Source organism: Arvicola amphibius, chromosome 4 (genome assembly GCF_903992535.2).
Source record: "Arvicola amphibius chromosome 4, mArvAmp1.2, whole genome shotgun sequence".
Lineage (NCBI taxonomy): Eukaryota > Metazoa > Chordata > Mammalia > Rodentia > Cricetidae > Arvicola > Arvicola amphibius.
Genome location: NC_052050.1, coordinates 1,196,218 through 1,215,986, shown reverse-complemented (window position 1 = coordinate 1,215,986; position 19,769 = coordinate 1,196,218). Strand labels below are relative to the sequence as shown.

General features: G+C 51.7%; 1 protein-coding gene across 3 annotated transcripts in view; it reads left to right on the top strand.

Moving 5' to 3' along the window:
- Positions 1-19,769, top strand: part of Aspscr1 (ASPSCR1 tether for SLC2A4, UBX domain containing) — a 38,799-nt gene that overhangs the window by 12,865 nt on the left and 6,165 nt on the right. For all 3 annotated transcript variants that reach the window (XM_038325928.1, XM_038325930.1, XM_038325929.1), the window contains exons 5-9: positions 1,435-1,492; positions 3,045-3,118; positions 3,433-3,859; positions 18,659-18,798; positions 19,152-19,233. In XM_038325928.1, the coding sequence (XP_038181856.1) occupies positions 1,435-1,492; positions 3,045-3,118; positions 3,433-3,859; positions 18,659-18,798; positions 19,152-19,233 (781 nt within the window). The remainder of the gene's footprint in view (positions 1-1,434; positions 1,493-3,044; positions 3,119-3,432; positions 3,860-18,658; positions 18,799-19,151; positions 19,234-19,769) is intronic.

Genomic DNA, 19,769 nt, shown 5'->3' with positions numbered 1-19,769 from the left:
TGTGTTTGGCACACGTGTGCCCCAAAGGTCCTTTGAGCACTTGGGGTTGATCACGGTTTCCATATGAGGAATCCATCCAAGCCAACACTGATCTAATCCTTGCTTCCCGACTTCTGGCCACCAGCTTGGTTCCTCGTGACTCTGCTCATTGTCTGGGCCATGATGGATGGCCATGAGACCTGGCTGCGGTGTGGTCTTCTCCTTTGCCTGGTCCTTGCCCATGGACCCAACTTCTCCCTATCCCTTTGGAGAGCTTGTTTTCACTAAGGTCTGAGATGGGACCTCTCGATAAGAAACTAACTCCTGTTCTGTTGTCATGGGCACTGGCAGAGGAGATGCTCAGGGCCTGACTAGTTATTTTGTGTGTCAGCAAAAGGTGTGTGTGTGTGTGTGCGTGCGTGTGTGTGCGTGCGTGCGTGCGTGTGCGTGCGTGTGTGACTTCTTGTGCTTGGGTCCAGCCAGTGCTCTCTGGATGCTCCTTGGGGTTCCATGTGCGGAGTGGCAGTATGTGGAGAAAAGAGAAAGGGGTCAAGTGCTTGGCCCTCAGGGCATTGTTTGAGAGGTGGTGAGGTCTATAGAGATAGAGAATGGAGAGTGGGGGTAGTGACTGCTGTATCTGTCATCTGTCTGGGGTGCTCTCCAGCCCTTTTCTGCTCTCTGCCTTGGCCTCAGCTTGTCAGTGGAGCTGAGTGCTGTGTGCAACTGCCTCCAGGATGGGGCAGACCCGCTCTCATGCCCTGTTTCGGGTAACCGTCACCTTGGGAGCTAACCTGTAGATATCAGGTTGTACTTCATAAGGGGCAGCACTCCCACTCTCTGTGTCCAGCACAAAAGGGACATGGCGAGGACACGGTGGAATCCAGTGCAATCCAGTCCTTGGGACACTGGGTCAAGTCCCAAGCTGTCGGCCATTATTTCAAGTTGCCTGTGGGTCGAGAACTCTCTAGCCCTTCTGGGAGACTGTACCCCTCCTTCAGTTCTGCTGTTCACTCTGGAGTTGGGGCTAATGGAATAGCTTACGGCAGTGTGTTTAGCCTTGGGAACCTAGGCTGCTTATAGTCTGCTGAATGGATCTGTGTCTTGAGCTAGTCTTGGGTGTCAGCTCTGGGAGGCAGTTCCAGGTAAGGGCTAGACTCAGGACCCTCCGGACTGCTTGGAGGTTTTCTCCTTCAGGCTCATGCAGTGTGGCGGCCTTTTGGCTGGAGGGGTTAGGAGGAATCTTTGGCCATGTGCTGATGACTGAGGCTGCTCTTGGGGCTCCGTGAAGTCCTTGGTGGCTTCCTTCCGGAGGTTATGGGAGGATATAAGAGAGAGAGTTAGAAAGGCTGGGACTGGCTACCAGAGGTCTCAGGCCCTGAGCCTAGATCCCTGCAGTTTCCAAGATGCTGGGTTAGGGGCCCTGAAGTCGTGCTGTTTTCTTTATTCTTTCTACAGGGAGCGTCTGCAGCAGCTGGGGGAGAGGACCCCCGTCTGTGTGTACATGAGGGATGAGGTAGGTGTTGGCCACCCGATTGCTCTCCTGCACTCCCGCAGCCCAGCCCACTTTCCAACCTGGAAATTTCACTGACTTGAGTCTTCAAAGCAGTGGCGGGAGCAACAGCTCCTGAAAGCATGATGTGTTCTGTGGAAAAAAGCAGAACAGCCGGCTCCACTGGAAGCCGACCGCGGCCGCCTGGGCTGCTCCTGAAGCCTCCCTCAGCGCCCTGTTTGCTTTTTCAGCTTCTCTCAAAGCCAGGAGTCACAAAAGTGGTTTCATTTTAGTAAATATTTGCTTTGCTCTATGTTTTGATCTTTTTCAAAACTGAGTGCAGCGTGGCGCAGGCAAAGCTGGCAGTGAGGCTGGGCCAGCCCGCCAGCCCTGCCCGCTGCCGTGAGGACCCTCCGAGCCCGGGTCCCCTGACCTCACAGGGGCTTTTTGTTTCTTCCCTGGCCCAGTGCCTTGTCCTGGCTTAGGCAAAGGCATGCAGTTTCTGCGGGTCCTCAGGAAGGCCCTGGGGTGGGACAGGACTTTCTCTGTTACCCCATTTGAGATTCCTCACCCCAAGGCCACGTGGGGCACGGGGAACTGTGAAGGGTGCGGGAGGCTGCTCTGACCACACTCTTCCTGTGAAGAGATGGACCACAGGGCCCCAGGGACCCCAGCCTGATCATCCTGCCTGGCCACATACTCTGGGTCTCATGCTATGCATGGCTGTCTGCCCTTGTGGATAGCTCCTCAGAGGGCCAGCATTGGTTCAGTGGGTGTGGCCAGTCTTGCCTGAGCCCTCTGCCCTGAACCAAGTTGTCAGAAGTGACTTGGGAGAGGGGAGGACCGAGACAGATTGGGCAGTGTTTCTGAAGTAGCTGAGGCTGGAGATGGTGGAGCCATTTGCCACAGTCAGATGGTGTGCTGACGGGCTCTATCACCCCGGTCAGGCCATGCATTCTGATTTGGGGCTCCTACAACTCAAAGAATTTTGAAGAGTGGGTGCCACCATCTTGCCTTCGGTCTGCCAGACAGGGTGGACTCTCTTTGTGGCCTGGTAGACACCTGTGTGGTACTGAGAAGGACCTGATGCAAGGGACCTATATGTCTGGAGCCCCCAGGGTCAGGTTGCCTACTGCCTCTTGCCCATTGTTGTCGAGGGTCACGATGCCCATTGTTGTCGAGGGTCATGATGCCCATTGGAGTTTGGTGGCCTGGGGCTACAACAGGTTAAGAATTTACAAAGTTACTGGTGGGGGGGGGGCCAGTGGCGGCTGTGGAACCTGGAGCTCAGGGAGTTGTTGGGAGTATGGGGCCTGCAGTCTACCCTCATCCCCATCTGTGAGTCTCCAGTCTCCTGTCCCTGAGCATGGGATTCTGGGTTGCTGGTCACTCAGTGTGCTCTCTCTAGACACAGTGGGCTCAGTGCACAGCCGAGGAGACAGACGGTCAGTGGGTCCTCACCAGCTTCAGACCAGCTGCACACAGACCTTGGGGATTTCCCTGGGGGATTTGACCAACCAGGGCTCAGTAGGGAAGGATCCATCCAGGGACCTGTGTGTGCTTTCATTTTCTGCAGGTGACCGGTAGAGCTGCCCTGCAGAGCACAACGCTTCAGTCCCTGGGCCTCACGGGCGGCAGTGCCACCATCAGGTAGGGGCATCGGAGTCTCTAGGCTTGGGGAAAGGGAGCTAGGTGTGGCCCGTGCCTGTAATCACAGCCTTTCAGAGGCCGAGGTGGAGGTCCTGGATGGGGGGAATATGGGAACCGGGGAGACATGTGCCCGGGGTTAGGAGTGTGGGTAGTGCTACCCTCTTGGTACTCGGTGCCCACAGCTGCCTTCAGGGACCATTCCTTCCAGCCTTTTTCTCTTTTCTCCTCTGGAGAGAGAAGTGGATTTCAGAAGGGACTCTGAAGGAGGGAAGGACTACTCTATGGTGTTAGACTCACTTTTTTGCTTCTCCCAGGTTTGTCATAAAGCAGTGTGACACCACGGGCAAACAGGAGCCCATTGCAGTCAGGAGCAAGCCCCCAGGAAGTCCAACCTCCTCCATGTCAGCTGACCAGGCATCTAGCAGCCCCTTGCTTCCTTTGAACTCTGGGGAGTTCAGCAGGGGAGACCTGAACCATCAGGGTGATGCAAGCACCTCAGGGAGCAGCCTTGAGAGTGGCCCAAAGCCAGCAGATGCTTGGACAAAGCAAAGCACAAAGGAGTCTGCATCTGCCCCATTTGTTCCCTTCTCTGGTGGGGGTCAGCGGCTGGGGGGCCCTTCTGGGTCCCTTCGACCTCTAACATCATCTGCCAAGTCACCCAAGTCTTTTTCTGGCCCTGGGGGCCCTTCCAAGCCCAAGAAGTCAAAGCCTGGTGAGGAGCCCCAGCAGGAGCCTGAACCGGTAAGAAGTAGACTGAGCCGCAGGGCTTTCTCCCGACCAAAACTGAATGCTGGCCATTCTGGCTATGGTGGCCATAGGTTTGCAGGCATCTCCTGGGAACAGGACTATTCTGTCTGGGCTTCTCATTTAAGCGTGTGGAGCTGTGAACCTGCCCATATCAGCACCAGCACGCATGTGCCACCCAGAAGGTTCCAAAGGGCGACTGAGAATAGCAGCAACCCACCTTCTGCCTGGTTGGGAGGCTTGGATAAGGTGAAAGTAGCACTGAGCGTTGGTTGTCCCAGGCTGGCATCTTCCTGTTGCTGGGCAGCAGGTTTGAGGCATAGATGGTGACTGTGTTAGGTAGGAGTGGATTGTGTAAGAAAGGCAGAGAGTGTCTATGGATTGGGATATCCATAACCTCATGGAAAGTTTACACTTCCGTGGAGTTTGGCACGGGAAGTGCAGCTGACTGTTTCTCCTCTTAGTGAGGAGGAGAGAGCAGGGTTCATTTTCCTGGGCCCTCGGGAAATGGCCTGCCCGGTGGTCCCTGACCAGAGTGACTCGTGCAGTGCTGCTTCCTGTATGGTGAGCTTTCTTGAGGAAGAGCTCACTGCTGTGCTGTGTGTCCCACTGCAGCACACAGCCATTTAATTAGTTTTGCAAAACAGTTCTTTATTGTTTTTTCCTGTTTTTGTTTTTTTGAGACAGGGTCTTTCTATGTAGTCCAGGCTGGACTTGAACAGAGGGAATTGAAGGTGCACCACCATGCACGGTGGAGCTCTTTATCTTAATTCTGTTTCCATCTTTGAGCTGCAGCTGTTGCTGTCACCTTCACCCCATCTGTCCATGATTCTCTTTATTAGACCATCCTGGTAGTGAATTATTCCTGCTGCCCTTCAAGGACTGGAAGAATACTCTGAATCACTCTTTATGGACAGGTGAAGGGCTAGGATGTGGCCTTGTGAGCACCTCTCCCAGCCTGCGGTGGCGCTCACACCAGAGACTACCTTTGCACCATGTGTGGGGGTGTGAGCACCTCTCCCAGCCTGCGGTGGCGCTCACACCAGAGACTACCTTTGCACCATGTGTGGGGGTGTGAGCACCTCTCCCAGCCTGCGGTGGCGCTCACACCAGAGACTACCTTTGCACCATGTGTGGGGGTGTGAGCACCTCTCCCAGCCTGCGGTGGCGCTCACACCAGAGACTACCTTTGCACCATGTGTGGGGTGAAGGTCATGCCATGTCAGTGTCCAGTCCCCTGTCTTTCGCGCATTGGCTGATGGCGCTGTCCAGCAGGAGGACATTGTGTTCCTGCTCTCAAAGCTGGTGTAGTTTGGCTCATCTTTAAGACTCTGTAGCTTAGGCAGAAGCTCCCACTGACATCTTGGAAAGTGGAGTACCGTGAGTGTTCCCGTCTGCACACACTTTCTGGGTCCAGGTGTGGCGTTTGCTTGTCCTTAGGTAACTGGGCAACCCCAGAGTGCCCTATACGAGTAAAACTCCACTGAGGGTTTCTTTAGAAGCTTTCCTGGACTGTCAGCTCAGCTCCCTCACAAGCTTGTTCTAAGAAGGGCCCAGTCTTCCAGAGTCCAGCCAAGCATGACTTCATTTTCAAGACCTATAGTTTCTTGCGCAAGGGCTAGAGAGGGTCTTTCTCTGGCCAATACATTGCCTGAAGTTATCTGTGGGCCAGGCTATGAGGTGGCCATGGCCTAGAGCCTTGTTTGGCTTCTTAAAGGAAGGCAGCTGTTTTAGATACAGGATTATTTATTTATTTTCCTAAAAATTTTCAAATTACTATTACTATTTTTTTGGGTTTTTTTTTTTTTGTTGTTGTTTTGTTTTGTTTTTTAATGACAGGGTTTCTCTATGTAGCCTTGGCTGTCCTGGAACTTGGTCTGTAGACCAGGCTGCCTTTGAATGCACAGAGATCTGTCTTCCGAGTATTGGGATTAAAGGTGTGTGCTACCACCACCCAGCTAGAATTATTGTTTTTTAAAGACAAGGGCTCACTATGCAGCCCTGGCTGGTACGAACTTGCCATGTTGATCAAGTTGGTCACTTCACTCAGAGAGCTATCCCTATCTCTGCCTTCTGAAACCTGGGATTTATGGTATGTGCCACCACACCCAGCTATTTTTTCATGTGTGCACATGTATGAATGCATGTTTTTGTAAGTACATAGGCACAAGTGTGCATGGTATGGGGTCTGGATGTCTGGAGTCAATGTTGATCAATTTGCCACCTGATTCATTGAGTCAGGGTTTCTCAGTCTACCTAGATTGCTCTAGAGATCCCTATCTCTGCCATTGGAGACTAGAATTATAGTTGTGCTGTCATATCCCCCTGGTGACACTTCCCCCTCCACCAGTCAAAGACAGGATTTCTTTGTGAAGCCTGGGCTGTCCTAAAACTCATTCTGTAGATCAGGCTGGTCTTGAACTCAGAGATCCGCCTGCCTCTGCCTCCTGAGTGCTGGGATTAAAAGCGTGTGTCACACCTGGCATCTTCTGTGGGTCCTGGGGACCTGAGATCCCATCATGCTTACTGAGCGAGTGCCGTAACCACTAAGGCTTCTCCTTAGTGCTTTTGTTTTTCCTTTTTGAGATGGCTCTTGAGCGTGTAGGCAGGGTGACCTTGAATTTATGACGCTCCTGTTTCATCCATTCAAGTGCCATCAAACTTGACTTGATATGAGTTTCCTGCCTGGGGTATCATTAGCAAGGCAGCTTCCTGGTCCTCAGACCCAGACCCTGGACCCAGTCTGGAGCATGGGTGTGTACAGTGTCCACACTCTCTCCAGAGTAGCCCTGCTCCTACTGTGTTCCCTTTCCTGGTGGAGCTAAGACACCGCAGGGCTGCTGTTATACTGTTGTTAGTATTAACGTGGAGACAGGCTGTCCCATGAAGTGGACAGGCCTACAGGGCGCATCCCCACCATCCAGGCCCATGGCTTTCATTCAGGTTTGCTCTGGGTTTGGACACAGATAATGACAAAGATCTCACCTAGCATTAGGGAGGGAGTCTCCTGAGGTCATTCTCTGCCTTTGTACCTTCTGCACTTTGGCTCTTTAGCCCTCGCTTCCCCTACTTTGGCCTTCTCCAGCATCCTGTGTGGATTTTTGGGGGAAGGGCTCCTTCCTGTGATTGATGGATGTACGTTCTGTGATACTGATCCTCCTCGTTGTCCTACACACTTTGGATGCTGACGATATCTTGACATGGTTCACACCAACCTGCAGTCTTATAGCTCCTCAGTGCCTTGGGCTGTTGGCTACATCTAACAGTTGCCCAGGAGATGAGTGTAGAGGGGCTGTGCATATGTGTATACCTGTCCATCTGTCCGTCCGTCCATCCATCCGTCCATCATCCATCCTTCTATCATCATCAGTATTATTATTATTATTATTATTATTATTATTATTATTATTATTGGCTTTTTCGAGACAGGGTTTCTTTGTAGTTTTGGGGCCTGTCCTGGAACTAGCTCTTGTAGACTAGGCTGGCCTCAAACTCACAGAGATCCGCCTGCCTCTGCCTCCCGAGTGCTGGAATTAAAGACGTAGGCCACCGCTGCTTGGCTTATTTATTAAATTTTTTTTTTGAGACAGTTTCTCTATGTAGCTTTGGAGCCTGTCCTGTTTTGTTGTTTTCTTTCTTTTTTTTTTAATTGATTTTTATTGAGCTCTACATTTTTCTCTGCTCCCCTCCCTACCTCTCCCTTCCCTACCTCTCCCTTCCCTACCTCTCCCCTCCCTAATTCTCCCCTCCCCTTCAACCCTCCCACAAGGCCCCCATGCTCCCAATATACTCAGGAGATCTTGTCTTTTTCTACTTCCCTTGTAGATTAGATTTATGTAAGTCTCTCTTAGTGTCCTCATTGTTGTCTAAGTTCTCTGGGATTGTGGTTTGTAGGCTGGTTTTCTTTGCTTTATGTTTAAAAACCACCTATGAGTGAGTACATGTGATAATTGTTTTTCTGTGTCTGGGTGTTTTGGTTTTTTCAATACAGGATTTCTCTGTGTAACAGCCCTAACTGTCCTGGAACTCGCTCTTGTAGACCAGGCTGACCTCAAACTCACAGAGATTTGTTTGCCTCTGTCTTCCGAGTGCTGGGATTGAAGATGTGCACCATCAGCAGCAGCTATTTTTTTTAATCTATCTATCTATTGTCTGCCTGCCTGCCTGCCTGCCTGCCTGCTTGCCTGCCTGCCTGTCTGTCTGTCTGTCTGTCTGTCTGTCTAATCTATCATTTTTTAAATCTACGTACCTACCTACCTACCCATCCATCCATCTATCTGTCTATTGATTGATTTTTTTTTTTTTTTTTTTTTTTTTTTTGTTTTTTTTTTTTGGTTTTTCGAGACAGGGTTTCTCTGTAGCTTTGAAGCCTATCCTGGAACTAGCTCTTGTAGACCAGGCTGGTCTCGAACTCACAGAGATCCGCCTGCCTCTGCCTCCCGAGTGCTGGGATTAAAGGCGTGCGCCACCACCGCCCGGCTTTTTTTTCTTTCTTTTTTTTTTTTTTTTGAGGCAGAGTTTCTTTGTGTAACTTTGGAGCCTGTCCTGGAACTCACTCTGTAGATAATGCTGGTGTTGAACTCACAGAGATCCTCTTGCCTCTGCCTCCTGAGTGCTGGGATTAAAGGCATGCGCCACCACCACCTGGCTTATATTTTATTTGTCATTGTGTATATATGCGTTTATGTGTATGTGCATTTTGAGTATAAGCACCCATGAGCCCAGAAGAGGGCATTGGATCCTCTGGAGCTGGATTGTAGGTGGTTGTAAGCTGTTAGATATGGGTGCTAAGAATCAAACTTAGGTCCTTTGCAAGAGCAGTGAGCACTCTTGACTCCTGAGTGCTTAGAGTTGTGTCCCCTACGGCTTTACCTTTGGTCATTGTGGTTGAACACACCCTCCGCGAGTCCATGGCACTTGAGCTTTGCTTTTGCGCTGTGGGTGTCCTCAGCTGCTCTGCAGAGTCTGACATGTCGGGATGTAGCTGAGTCTGTGACTGTGGTATCCTCAGCCACTGTTCGGAGTCTGACATGTCGGTTGTGATGTGATGGTGGTGTCCTTTATTGCACAGCAAGCCAGATCTCGTTGCTCGGGCCTGTGGAACCTTTGTTCTTGATCTTTGTGCTTTCAGAGTTATCAGGTGATGTTTTTGGCTTTGATTTCCTTTGACTCCATGGATTAATTTTGGTCCTGTGTACAGAGTATGAGATAGAATTCACTGGGTTTCCATTGAGTGTTTTGTTCTAACCGGTTTCCCAAAGCCATCTTCAGCTACACAGCTTCCTACTTGCTTGGTCCCAGTGACATTCAGGCTGCTGGTCTCCCTCCAGTGGCTCCCTACTGGTTCTAGCTGACGCTCATCTTGGAATGGTTGCCAGAGCGAGTCTCCTCTTGCCTCTCTTTGCCAAAAGTGACATGTCTCTTCAAGGGCTTTATCCTTTCAAATAGTTTTCAGGATGTTAGCCAAGTTCCTGAGAAATTGCTATTGGACATTGCATGGAGCTCTGCTGGGTATCTGTTTACTTTGGGGAGAACTGGTCTCCTTATTGCTGTGTCACCTCGGCTGTGGACGTCACGTTTTCTTCTGTGCAGTTGTCTTGTTCTGTCTTTTAATGTAGGACTTGAACACTTGAGATTATTTTTTGTGGTGTACTGAATAGTATCAGAGTTCCTGCTACACTGTCACAGATGGCCCCTTTATTAATGTTCAAGAAGTCTATCTGCATTTCTTTTGGGGTCTCCGTGACCCTCTTGGACTGTTTCTTTTTTTTTTTTTGGTTTTTTGAGACAGGGTTTCTCTGTAGCTTTGAAGCCTATCCTGGAACTAGCTCTTGTAGACCAGGCTGGTCTCGAACTCACAGAGATCCGCCTGCCTCTGCCTCCCGAGTTTGGACTGTTTCTTATGTGTCAAGTCCATCTTGTGTCTAATCTCTGGTGTTCTTTGAGTCATGGCAGTCATAATGGAAGCCTTGCCTTGGCCTAGGGGAACATTCTATGGCTTCACTATTAACAACATTTCTCAAGGTAAGGGCGTTACTCCTGAGTTTTCTAAGATGCTTCTTTTCAGATATAGGTGCTGAGGTCTGCAGACGGCTCTTTTCTTTCTTTTTTTTTTTTTTTTTTTTTTGAGAAGGAGTCTCTCTGTGTAATGTTGCCTGTCCTGGAACTCACTCTGTAGACCAGGCTGGCTTCAAACTCACAGAGATCTGCCTGCCTTTGTCTCTTGAGTTCTGGGATTAAAGGCTTGCGCCACTATGCCTGGCTTTCAGGCAGCTTTTTCTGCATTGATGGTGGGTCTTGAGTACTAACTTCTTCAGCCCTCACACTTGAGATTTGGGATAAATTTGGGTCAAGTCATTCTTGCATTTAGGGCTAATTGCCAGTGATGTGTTTCATTTTTAGCCGCACATAAGTTTAACTGTTTATTTCCCACCTTTGCATTTGTAGTCATGGGGGCAACAGGCTGTGGGTTTTTGTTTTTTGGGTTTTTTTTTTTGTTTGTTTGTTTTTTTGTTTTTTTGTTTTTTTGGTTTTTTGTTTTTTCTCTTTCTCATTCTTTGTCCAGCCTGGGAATCAAAAAAAGTATTTGATATTAACTGGGGGTGGTCCCTGTCTGTGCCCTAATGTTGTATGACCTTTCCTGGGGAGTGTGTAGAGCAGTTTATCTGTCCCATATATAGCCCTGAACAAAGGGATGAGTCCCTCCAAGCCCCTTGGTGAAGGGTTACAAGTGGGAGAGCAATTGTATCACAGAGAGGTTCCACCTCAGCACGGATCAGCTAAGAGAGCTGCATCAGCGGAGTCCCGTTTTCTCTCGACAGTCCACCTTCTGTGCACTCTAATGCCTCTCAAGACTTCACTGCAGTTGGAGGGCGGACTGCCAGGGTAGGGTCTTGTGAGTCCCCCTGCTGCCATCGCCACAGACCTAGGCATGGCTGCTTTTTTTACTGCCATGGCTCCTGGGCACAGGCTCTGCTCCAGGATGATCTGTGGCTGTGTTACACCCAGAGCAAGCAGTTTTGCCCCGACTCTGTGGCTGTGTTACACCCAGAGCAAGCAGTGTGCCCTGACTCTCAGAGGTAGTAGTAGTTACGAAAGAGGGACATCCGTCTTGGGAAGTCAGCGGTGCAGACGTGATGTGATGTGGGTGATCCTGAATGTACTCGCATGGCATCATGGAGTGGCCTTTTCGGGCCCTACCTCTGGAGGGCTCCCTGACCCTCTGACTGACTTGTCCTGCTGTCCCTGCCTGGGTTCTGTCTGGCGGCATCCTCTAACCACATGTAGAGCCCCACTGCCAGGCTGCCAAGCCTCCACTCCTCAGCGTCCATGCAGAGTGAGGCAATCAAGGCACCTGTGGGCTTCGGAGGAGGTAGGGTCCTCAGGGCCATGGCAGCCCTAGTGCAGGCTGCAGACCAACAGTGCCCAGTGTCGGACGTGGGGAGGAAGTGAAAACAGCGTAGCTGGCCCAGAGGCAGACCTAGCTTGTCGCACTTACCCTACCTTTCCAGAGTCTGCTGGTGCTGTTAGGATACTGGCAGTCCCTTTGTAAGCTGGGTGAGAGTGACTTTTTCATTTGGTGATTTTCCTGTCCATGGAGCTTTATTTTATTTACTTGTTTGTTTGTTTGTTTGTTTAGTTTTTGGAGACAGGGTTTCTCTGTAGTTTTGGAGCCTTTCCTAGAACTAGCTCTTGTAGACCAGGCTGGCCTCGAAAGCACAGAGATCCGCCTGTCTCTGCCTTCCAAGTGTTAGGATTAAAGACAATGGCCACCACCGCCCGGCTGAGCTTGATTTTTATAAAAACAAACAAAAAAAGCCCCAAACTTCCCACTTCTTGGAGAGCACTTCATCTGATGATGAGTTTATCTTTATGGCTAATCCTTGCATCCCGCCTTATGTCCTGTGTGTGCTGCCAAGGTGACCGTGTACTGAGGCCAGACCTCCCTGTGTCCTACTGAGCTCTTGTGCCCGTCACTATGGGAGGTGTGCTGTATGCCTTGGTCCTGTTGAGGCCTCTCGGCTCGTGGCTCTGAGGACTTTTCATGACTTGGGCAAGGGCACGATAGTGTGTATTAGAACACAGGGCAAGGTGCTTTGAGGCCACTACTGTGTAGTTGTCACTGCTGCTCAGGGACATCACTTCGGTGGCCTGTGGCTGGGTCAGTGTTGGTGCCAGCAGCCTGACTAGCTCCTACCTAGACATTTGTGGTTGGGGCTTTCCCTCCTGCTCCCTCTCACCACACCTGAGAGGGCTGGGGGTGAGGCGGCTGGTTACCTGTATCCATAGGGGTGAGGGGTCAATTTTGTTTACCTTGTTAGTGCCTTGCTTATCTGTTTGTTCATGGTGGCCTTGAACCCAAAAGCTTCTCTTGTAGAGTAACTCATCCTGGACCAGAGAGGATGGGGGCACCACCTGTCTTCTCCCTTAGGGACCATGGAGACCATTAGGAACTGTGGTGACCATTAGGAACTGTGGTGACCATTAGGAACTGTGGAGACCATTAGGAACTGTGGAGACCATTAGGAACTGTGGAGACCATTAGGAACTGTGGAGACCATTAGGGACTTGCTGACCATTAGGAACGCTGTGAAGTTTGACTAGTATGGCGTTGGTGGGTCCAGAGTCAGATGTGGTGGGTAGGGATAGCTGGTTCCGGGGCTGTGGCCGTCTCTATTTAAGGGGCAGGGTAGCTGTGTCCTACCACCCTAATATTGCCAGCCTTCAGCTCCTTCTCCCTCCATGCCAACCAGATCCCATTTCCTGTACTGTGTAGTGGATGCAGCAGTTCAAAGCAGCTGTCCTGGTCAACTTGCCAGAGACATTGTCCCTGTGTCAGGATCCCAGCACAGCCCTAAGCACTGAACCCAGGGCCCCCAGCCAGCAGGGGCTGTTCCATGGCCGTGCATGTGCTCTGCCTGAGCTTCTCCACCCTTTGATCTGGGAGCCTGGGCAGCTGATTGATTGTGGAGCGTCCCCCGCCCTCTGCCTTGCGCTTCTTGTCACCAACAGCCCCACACCCAGAGGGCTGGCTGGCCACATGCATCTGCTTTGTGTCCCTCCTCAGTCTTGGGGGGGAGGGGGACGGGAACAAAACAGAACTTTTTTGGGGAACTTCAAAGGTACACTTTAGTAATCAAAAAGAGTTTCCAAGTTTCCCATTAATGTTTTGCCTGTGTGTGGTTTTTGGATTTAAATAAAGACTCAGAAGAAAGAGACAGGATAAAATACAGGCAGGTCCTCGCTGAGGCCCGGGATGGTTCACAGAGCCCGGCGGTTCCTGCCTTTGATGTCAGACATTAATTATTAGAAGGTAGTTTTACTGGCGATCAGAACCGGGCTCTGGGAGAGGCTGGGGCTGCCCGGCGCCCCCTGGCCATGTCCTTTGAAGTCCTCCACAGCCCAGGAGGCCGCCCTGTGGCTCCAGCGCACTTGCAGGCCGATCACAGCACACACACCCCCATGCCTGCAGCCTTCCCAGCAGCTGGCACGGGGGCCAACGCTGATCAAAGGCCCTGGGTCCTCCTGGGCAGGACTGACTGCCCCTGGCCTGCCTGCCCCTCCCCCTCTGGGGATTTCCTTCTTGTCTGCCCCATATGCCCTGCTCACACAGTCTGGCCTTCACTCTCTGCACCCTGGGCTGGTGACTAGTTAGTACTAATGGGGCTAGAAGAGCTCTGTAAGGGGGTCTGGGAAGTATAAAGTGGGTTGTTGTACCAAACTCGGTGAGAACACCCATCTGGACCCGTGAATGTTGAACAGGGCAGGGCAGAGTGGCAGGTGTCTGGATGGCTGGAGTCTGGTGCTCATGGATGGGGACTCTGTGTTGCTATTATCTATCTGCCTTAGGGGCTCCTGTTTCTGTCATCTCCATAGACTGGCCATGGGCCCTGCTGTGCTTGGGTATTTATGGATAACCCTCAGGCTATGAGGGCTAACCTCAGTTCTTTTGAGAGCTGCAGGCCATGCCTTAATTGGAAAGACCACTAAGGTTTGCTGGCAGATGGTTCAGAGACTTTGCAGGGGCCAACTGAGTGTCTGGGTTTTTGCTTGTTTGTTTTGTTTTAAAGATTTTTATTTGTATTTATTTAGGAACTAAGGTCTTATTATGTAGACTTGGTTAGCCTGGAACTTACTACATAGACCAAGCTAGTCTCAAATTCAGAGATCTACTTGCCTCTACCTCCTTCCTGAGTGCTGGAATTAAAGGCATGTGCCACCATGCCCAGCTTATTTTTATCTTCAATAATGTATATATGTGTATGTCTGTATGTGGGTATGTGTACACATGTGCAGTGCCCACATAGGCCAGAAGAGGGTGTTAGATCCCTGGGGCTGGAGTTCCAGGTAGTTATGTGCCATCCAGTGTGGTTCCCTGCAAGAGCAGTACATGATCTTAACTGCCAAGGATCCCTCTGAGTTCCCATCTCCAGGGCTGCTGCTCACTGGGCGCGTTGGGTAGGGAATAGTCCCCTTGTACCATCTAACCTGGGCTCCCAGTCTGTCATATGTGCATGCTCCAGTGTTCAGGCCTGTCTTGGAGGTTTATGTTTTGTTATTGTTATTTGTTTTTTTTTTTTTATTTTTATTTTATTTTTTTAGACTGGGTTTTACTATGGAGCCTTGACTGGCCTGGGACTCACTATGTAGACCAGGCTTGCCTTGAACTCATAGCAGTCCTTCTGCCTCTGCCTCCTGATTACTGAGATTAAAGACGTGTGCCACCAGACTGGATCGCAGGAGCAGCTGCCAGCCTGGGCCACGCCGTGTGCTAGCTTCACTGGTCTAGCCGTTACTTTTCGGGAGGTGATAGATGCTCCAAATACTCGGGTTCCTGTGCTGTGACTGAGCTTTGCAGCTGTGCTCTCGCCGTCCTCCTCCTCATCATCCTCTTCATCACCATCACCATCCTCTTCCTCCTCCTCATCCTCTCCATCATCCTCTCCATCATCACCATCCTCCTCCTCATCATCATCCTCTCCATCACCATCACCATCCTCTTCCTCCTCCTCATCCTCCTCCTCATCATCACCATCCTCCTCCTCATCATCCTCTCCATCATCACCATCACCACCATCTTCCCCCCTCCTCTTCCTCCTCCTCCTCATCATCCTCTCCATCATCATTTCCTCCTCCTCCTCTTCATCATCATCACCATCTTCCTCCTCATCCTCTCCATCATCCTCTCCATCACCATCACCATCCTCTTCCTCCTCATCATCCTCTCCATCATCCTCTCCATCATCATTTCCTCCTCCTCCTCCTCATCATCATCCTCTTCATCACCATCTTCATCCTCCTCCTCATCATCATCATCCTCATTATTATCATCATTCTGATCGTTGTTATTATTTATTATGGCTTTTTCAATACAGGGTTTCTCTGTATTAACTCTGGCTGGCCTGGGCTCTATAGACCAGGCTGGCCTTGAACTCAAGAGATTTGTCTGCCTGTGCTTCCTGAGTGCTGAGATCAAAGGCATGCACCACCATGCCTGACTATGCTCTCTTCTTTTAAAAGGGCTTTGGTCATTTCTCAGAGACGGGAGTAATTCACCTCCACAGCAGAGAAGCTAAGCTGTCAGTATCTCAGGGTGGAGAAGAGCCGCCCTCGCCTGTGCCATCCCCAAGTCTATGTTGGTCTGGCCTCTCACTCTGGCACAGCTGCCTCCTGCTGTGCCGTCCAGGACCTTTGATGGTGTCCATGTGCTCAGGCGCCTCCCTCCCAAGGGTGGCTGAGCCCTGTGAGTAACGCAGAGGTCTGGCCTGAGTCCCTGTTGTAGTGATTCATTTAGGCTCAAAGCCTCAAGGGGAAACGCTTCACATTCTCGCTCACCAAAGCCATTGTCAGCGCCGGCTGGGCTGAGGAAGAGCAAGCCAAGGGGGCAGGCGGCCGTTGTTCATAGGGAATCTGGAAGATCTGAGATTGAGGTCATCTCTAAATAGTGTTCACATTTTTTTTTCATCTGTCATCATGTCCTGGAAAATCACTGTCAAAAGAGGAAACTTCAGCCGGCCCGTTTCTGACAGAAGTAAGGTGTCCTGTGGCCACCAGACCCTGCTGTGACTGGCCAGACCAGGCTATGTCGAGCCCTCCTCCCAAAGGCTCTCTGACTTCCCACTGACCCTACGGTGGCTCCAGCCTGGACACTGTCACAGCGGGTACCCACCTGCTTCTCAGGAGCTCCTGTGCAGACTCCTGCTGGGAGTCTGGGGTATGGAGCTGTGGCAGGCTGCTCAGCTCCTCTGGCTATTTCCTGCCCACCTTGCCTGACTGTTGTCTTCCTGGGTTCCCTGGAATCAATGCCTCCTTCCTGTACAGACTTTAGCAAGGGGTCTTATATCCTGATGTCCATTCATCATGGTCCCACAGACAACAGGGAGGTCATCTGCCCTCTATGTCTGTACTCCCAAGCCAATTCTTCCTCAGGTACTCTGTGCCTGAGTTTACCAGTCACATAGCAACCATAATATGGCCTGACCCTGTCAGCTTATTCTGAGGACTTGGGCCCAGCATACATGAGCCTCCTGGGGAGAGGCTCTTTGAGAGGCCCTTCGCGTTGAGCTCCCTGGAGGCCCTTCGCGTTGAGCTCCCTGTCCCTCAGTAGACTGTGTGACTGGCTTGGCCTTGGGAGCCTCCTGCCCAAGCTTCTCATGATTATCAGGAGCCCTTTAGCTTCCCCAGCCCTCTCCAAGCCCCAGTCCAATAGAACACAGCCTTTTGTATCCTCCCCCAACACAGTGACTGGGGTTCCAAGACATTATCTGGGATTTCAGCACCATTTAGCAGGAGGAATGGCAAGACAGGCCTTAGTGATGCGCTCTGGGTGTCCCACTGGCCTCGTCGGGCATGACTGTCCTTTACATCCTTTCTCCTGGTGTCTCATCTCCATACGTACACCTGCGGTGGGAATGGAATGTAGAACTGCCGATGTTGGCAAGATGGCAGATGGGAGCCAGGCACCTACAGAGCATCCCAAGTAACTGGGGCCCAGCATGGCTGGGGAGACAGCTGTGTGGCCTCTGCTGGTGACTGCCCTGCTACAGCCCTCTACAGTGGCTCTGGGGTGAGCTTGCCTTGGGAGCACTGTGGGGCTGATGGAGTTTCCCCATTCTGTGCTCCCTGGCTGCCCCTGCTGTCACTGGTGACAGCGTGGTGCTTCCTGTCAGCCCAGCCGCAGACCCTGTAAGGTGCCATGGAGATTCTAGAGGCTTGGGGCCTTCTTGGGGCCTTCTGTAGCTGCTTACTTGGCCTGATCCGTGCCAGCAGGTGCCAGTGGACTCTTCACCTTAGCTCTTGAGTTGTAGCAGAGCTGTCCTGAGTGGGCCCTGTGTCTGTCCTGTCTTCTGGTCACTGGGCTCCTGAACAGAGCAGGAGTCAGGAGGGCCCAAAGCGGTGAAAGATGCCAGTTCTGTTTTTCTGATTGAATTCAGCAGCCCTGGGCAGTGTGTGGTGCTGATGTCCCTTGTGTCCCCATCCTGGAAGCAGCTATCCATCCATTGTCCTCCCTGATGCCCTAGACTGCACCTAGGAGCACCTGGGGTTGACAGCAAGAAAGCGTCTCTAAGCTCCTCCAGTCTTGGAGCTTGAGTGCCCAAGGCTACATTTGCCTTTGGGTCCCAGGTTGCTACCACTCAGCCTGGATCGGCCGTCCATGGACACTGTTGCATGTAGCTCAGATGTTTCTATATTCTGCCCTCCCCCTCCCCGTGGAGCCTGGCAAGCTTGCTCGTGGCCCTGCTGGAATGCAAGGACTATGGCCATGGGGTCAGCCTGGCGCCTGACATCGTGTTAGAAAGATCTCTGGAGCAGACTGCCGCAGTGGCTCCTGTGTGGCTGGGGCTTTGAAGGAACAGCCCCCTGGTTGGCCACCTGTGGACCCCTTTCTTAGCCGTGGTCCGAGGTCAGGTGAGCTCCAGGACTGGTGCGATGTGGCAGAACGTGGGAGAAGATGGAGACGTAGTGTGCATTGCAGTTGCTCCTGGAGGACTTCCCAGGAGACATTTGGGACAGGTATACATCAGAACACACTCAGTCTTGGGCAGGGTCAACCTCCCTGGGCCTGAAGCCGTCTTTGAATGATGACATTGTGGCTCGGCCATGCTGTGTGGGAGGGCGAGAGGGGAAGCCTGTCCCTAAGACAGCCAGCCTGTCCCCAGGGCATCAGCATCTCGGGGTCTGTGTTTCCTGCAGGACAGGGCCCGAGATGGGTTCCGCCAGCACAGCTGGGCACCTTGGTCAGGCCTGGCTCTGTGGGGTGGCTCCGGCACAGAGGAGGTGCCCACCCTCCTGGGCACCGCAATGGACTGGGCCTGCCTTGTAATTTGCATTGCCATTGATGCCAATTAGGGGTGACGCTGTCCCTTCCTCTGTCCCTGGGTGGGCAGAGGGAGGGCCAGCTTGCTCCCCAGGGGAGAGGTGGAGTCAGCCTGGCTTTGGGGCTGCGGCCGAGAGAGGGCAGTAGGGGCAGTTGGCTGGAGTTTTTGCCAACACTCTAATTTGGTGGCTTCTACTGTTCTTCCTTTCTGGAACCCCTGACGTGGCCTCCAACTGGGGTGCACCTCCCCAAGTTGGCATCCTGATCTTGAGGTTCTTCCATCGAGGCAAAAAGCCTGTTAGGACGTGGGCTGCCCTGAAGTTCAGTTTCCATGGACAGCACCAGTGCCCACCGAGGGCTGATATGAGGGCTTCTTGCTGCTGTCCCAAGCCCTGCCCTGGCCCAGTGTTACACATGGCTGAGATGGTGAGCTGGGACACACAGCTGAAACCATATCAGCTGAGTCTCTCTGCTCACAGCCCGTTGACCGAGACCCTGTAGTGTGCCACCCTGATCGAGAGGACTTGCTGCAGCCCTGGCCAGCAGAGGTGCCCGATGAGTTCTTTGAAGTGACCGTGGATGATGTGAGGAGACGCCTGGCCCAGCTCAAGAGTGAGCGGTGGGTGCCCCTGGCCCTGTAGTCATCTCCTATGGCTTTTCTCCGTGGTGACCTTCATTCTGGCCCCTTCCTACCCTCCTGGGGGAGAATAACCCTTATTAAGACCTTGCAGAGCTAGCTGGGTGGTGGTGACACACGCCTTTAATCCCAGCACTTGGGAGGCAGAGGCAGGCGGATCTCTGAGAGATCGAGGCCAGCCTGGTCTACAAGAGCTAGTTCCAGGATGGGCTCCAAAGCTATGGAGAAACCCTGTCTCGAAAAACAAAACAAACAAACAAACAAACAAGACCTTGCAGAGCAAGGGTGAGGAGCTTTTCTGTTGAGAGACTAGGACTTGGCCCTCTTCACCACAGGAAGCGCCTGGAAGAAGCCCCCTTAGTGACCAAGGCCTTCAGGGAGGCTCAGATGAAAGAAAAACTGGAACGCTACCCAAAGGTAAGCAAGGACTTCCTTAAGTTCCTGTGGGGAGGACATGTCCCAGAAAGTGATTATGACATGCCCATAGGGCACCCCCACATGGGACAAGTGTTCCCTGGTTGAGTAGGTATCATGGCAGGCCTGTAACATGAGGCTCAGGATTGGCCAGCTAATCTCGCAACACACTAAAATGAAAAGCTTTTGGTTTTTTTTCTTTGTAGTGCTGAAAATTGAACTTGGCCTTCTACATGCTAGGCAAGTGCCCCACCCACCGACTATCCCCTAACCCCATGATAAAAATCTTCGTTTCTGTTTTGTTATTGTTGTTTGGTGGTCTTAGAACTTTACTGTTCTGCCTCTACCTCCCAAACATTGAGATTCCAAGTATCCACCGCACCCAGCCAGTAGAGCAGATTTGAAAGTGTACACAGGTTGTGCTATATTAATGTGTTCATTTGTCCATTCATTCATTCATTCTTTTAGACAAGGGCTCATACAGTCCAGGCTGGCTTCAAATTTACTTTATAGGCAGCAATGACCTTGAATTCCTGAGT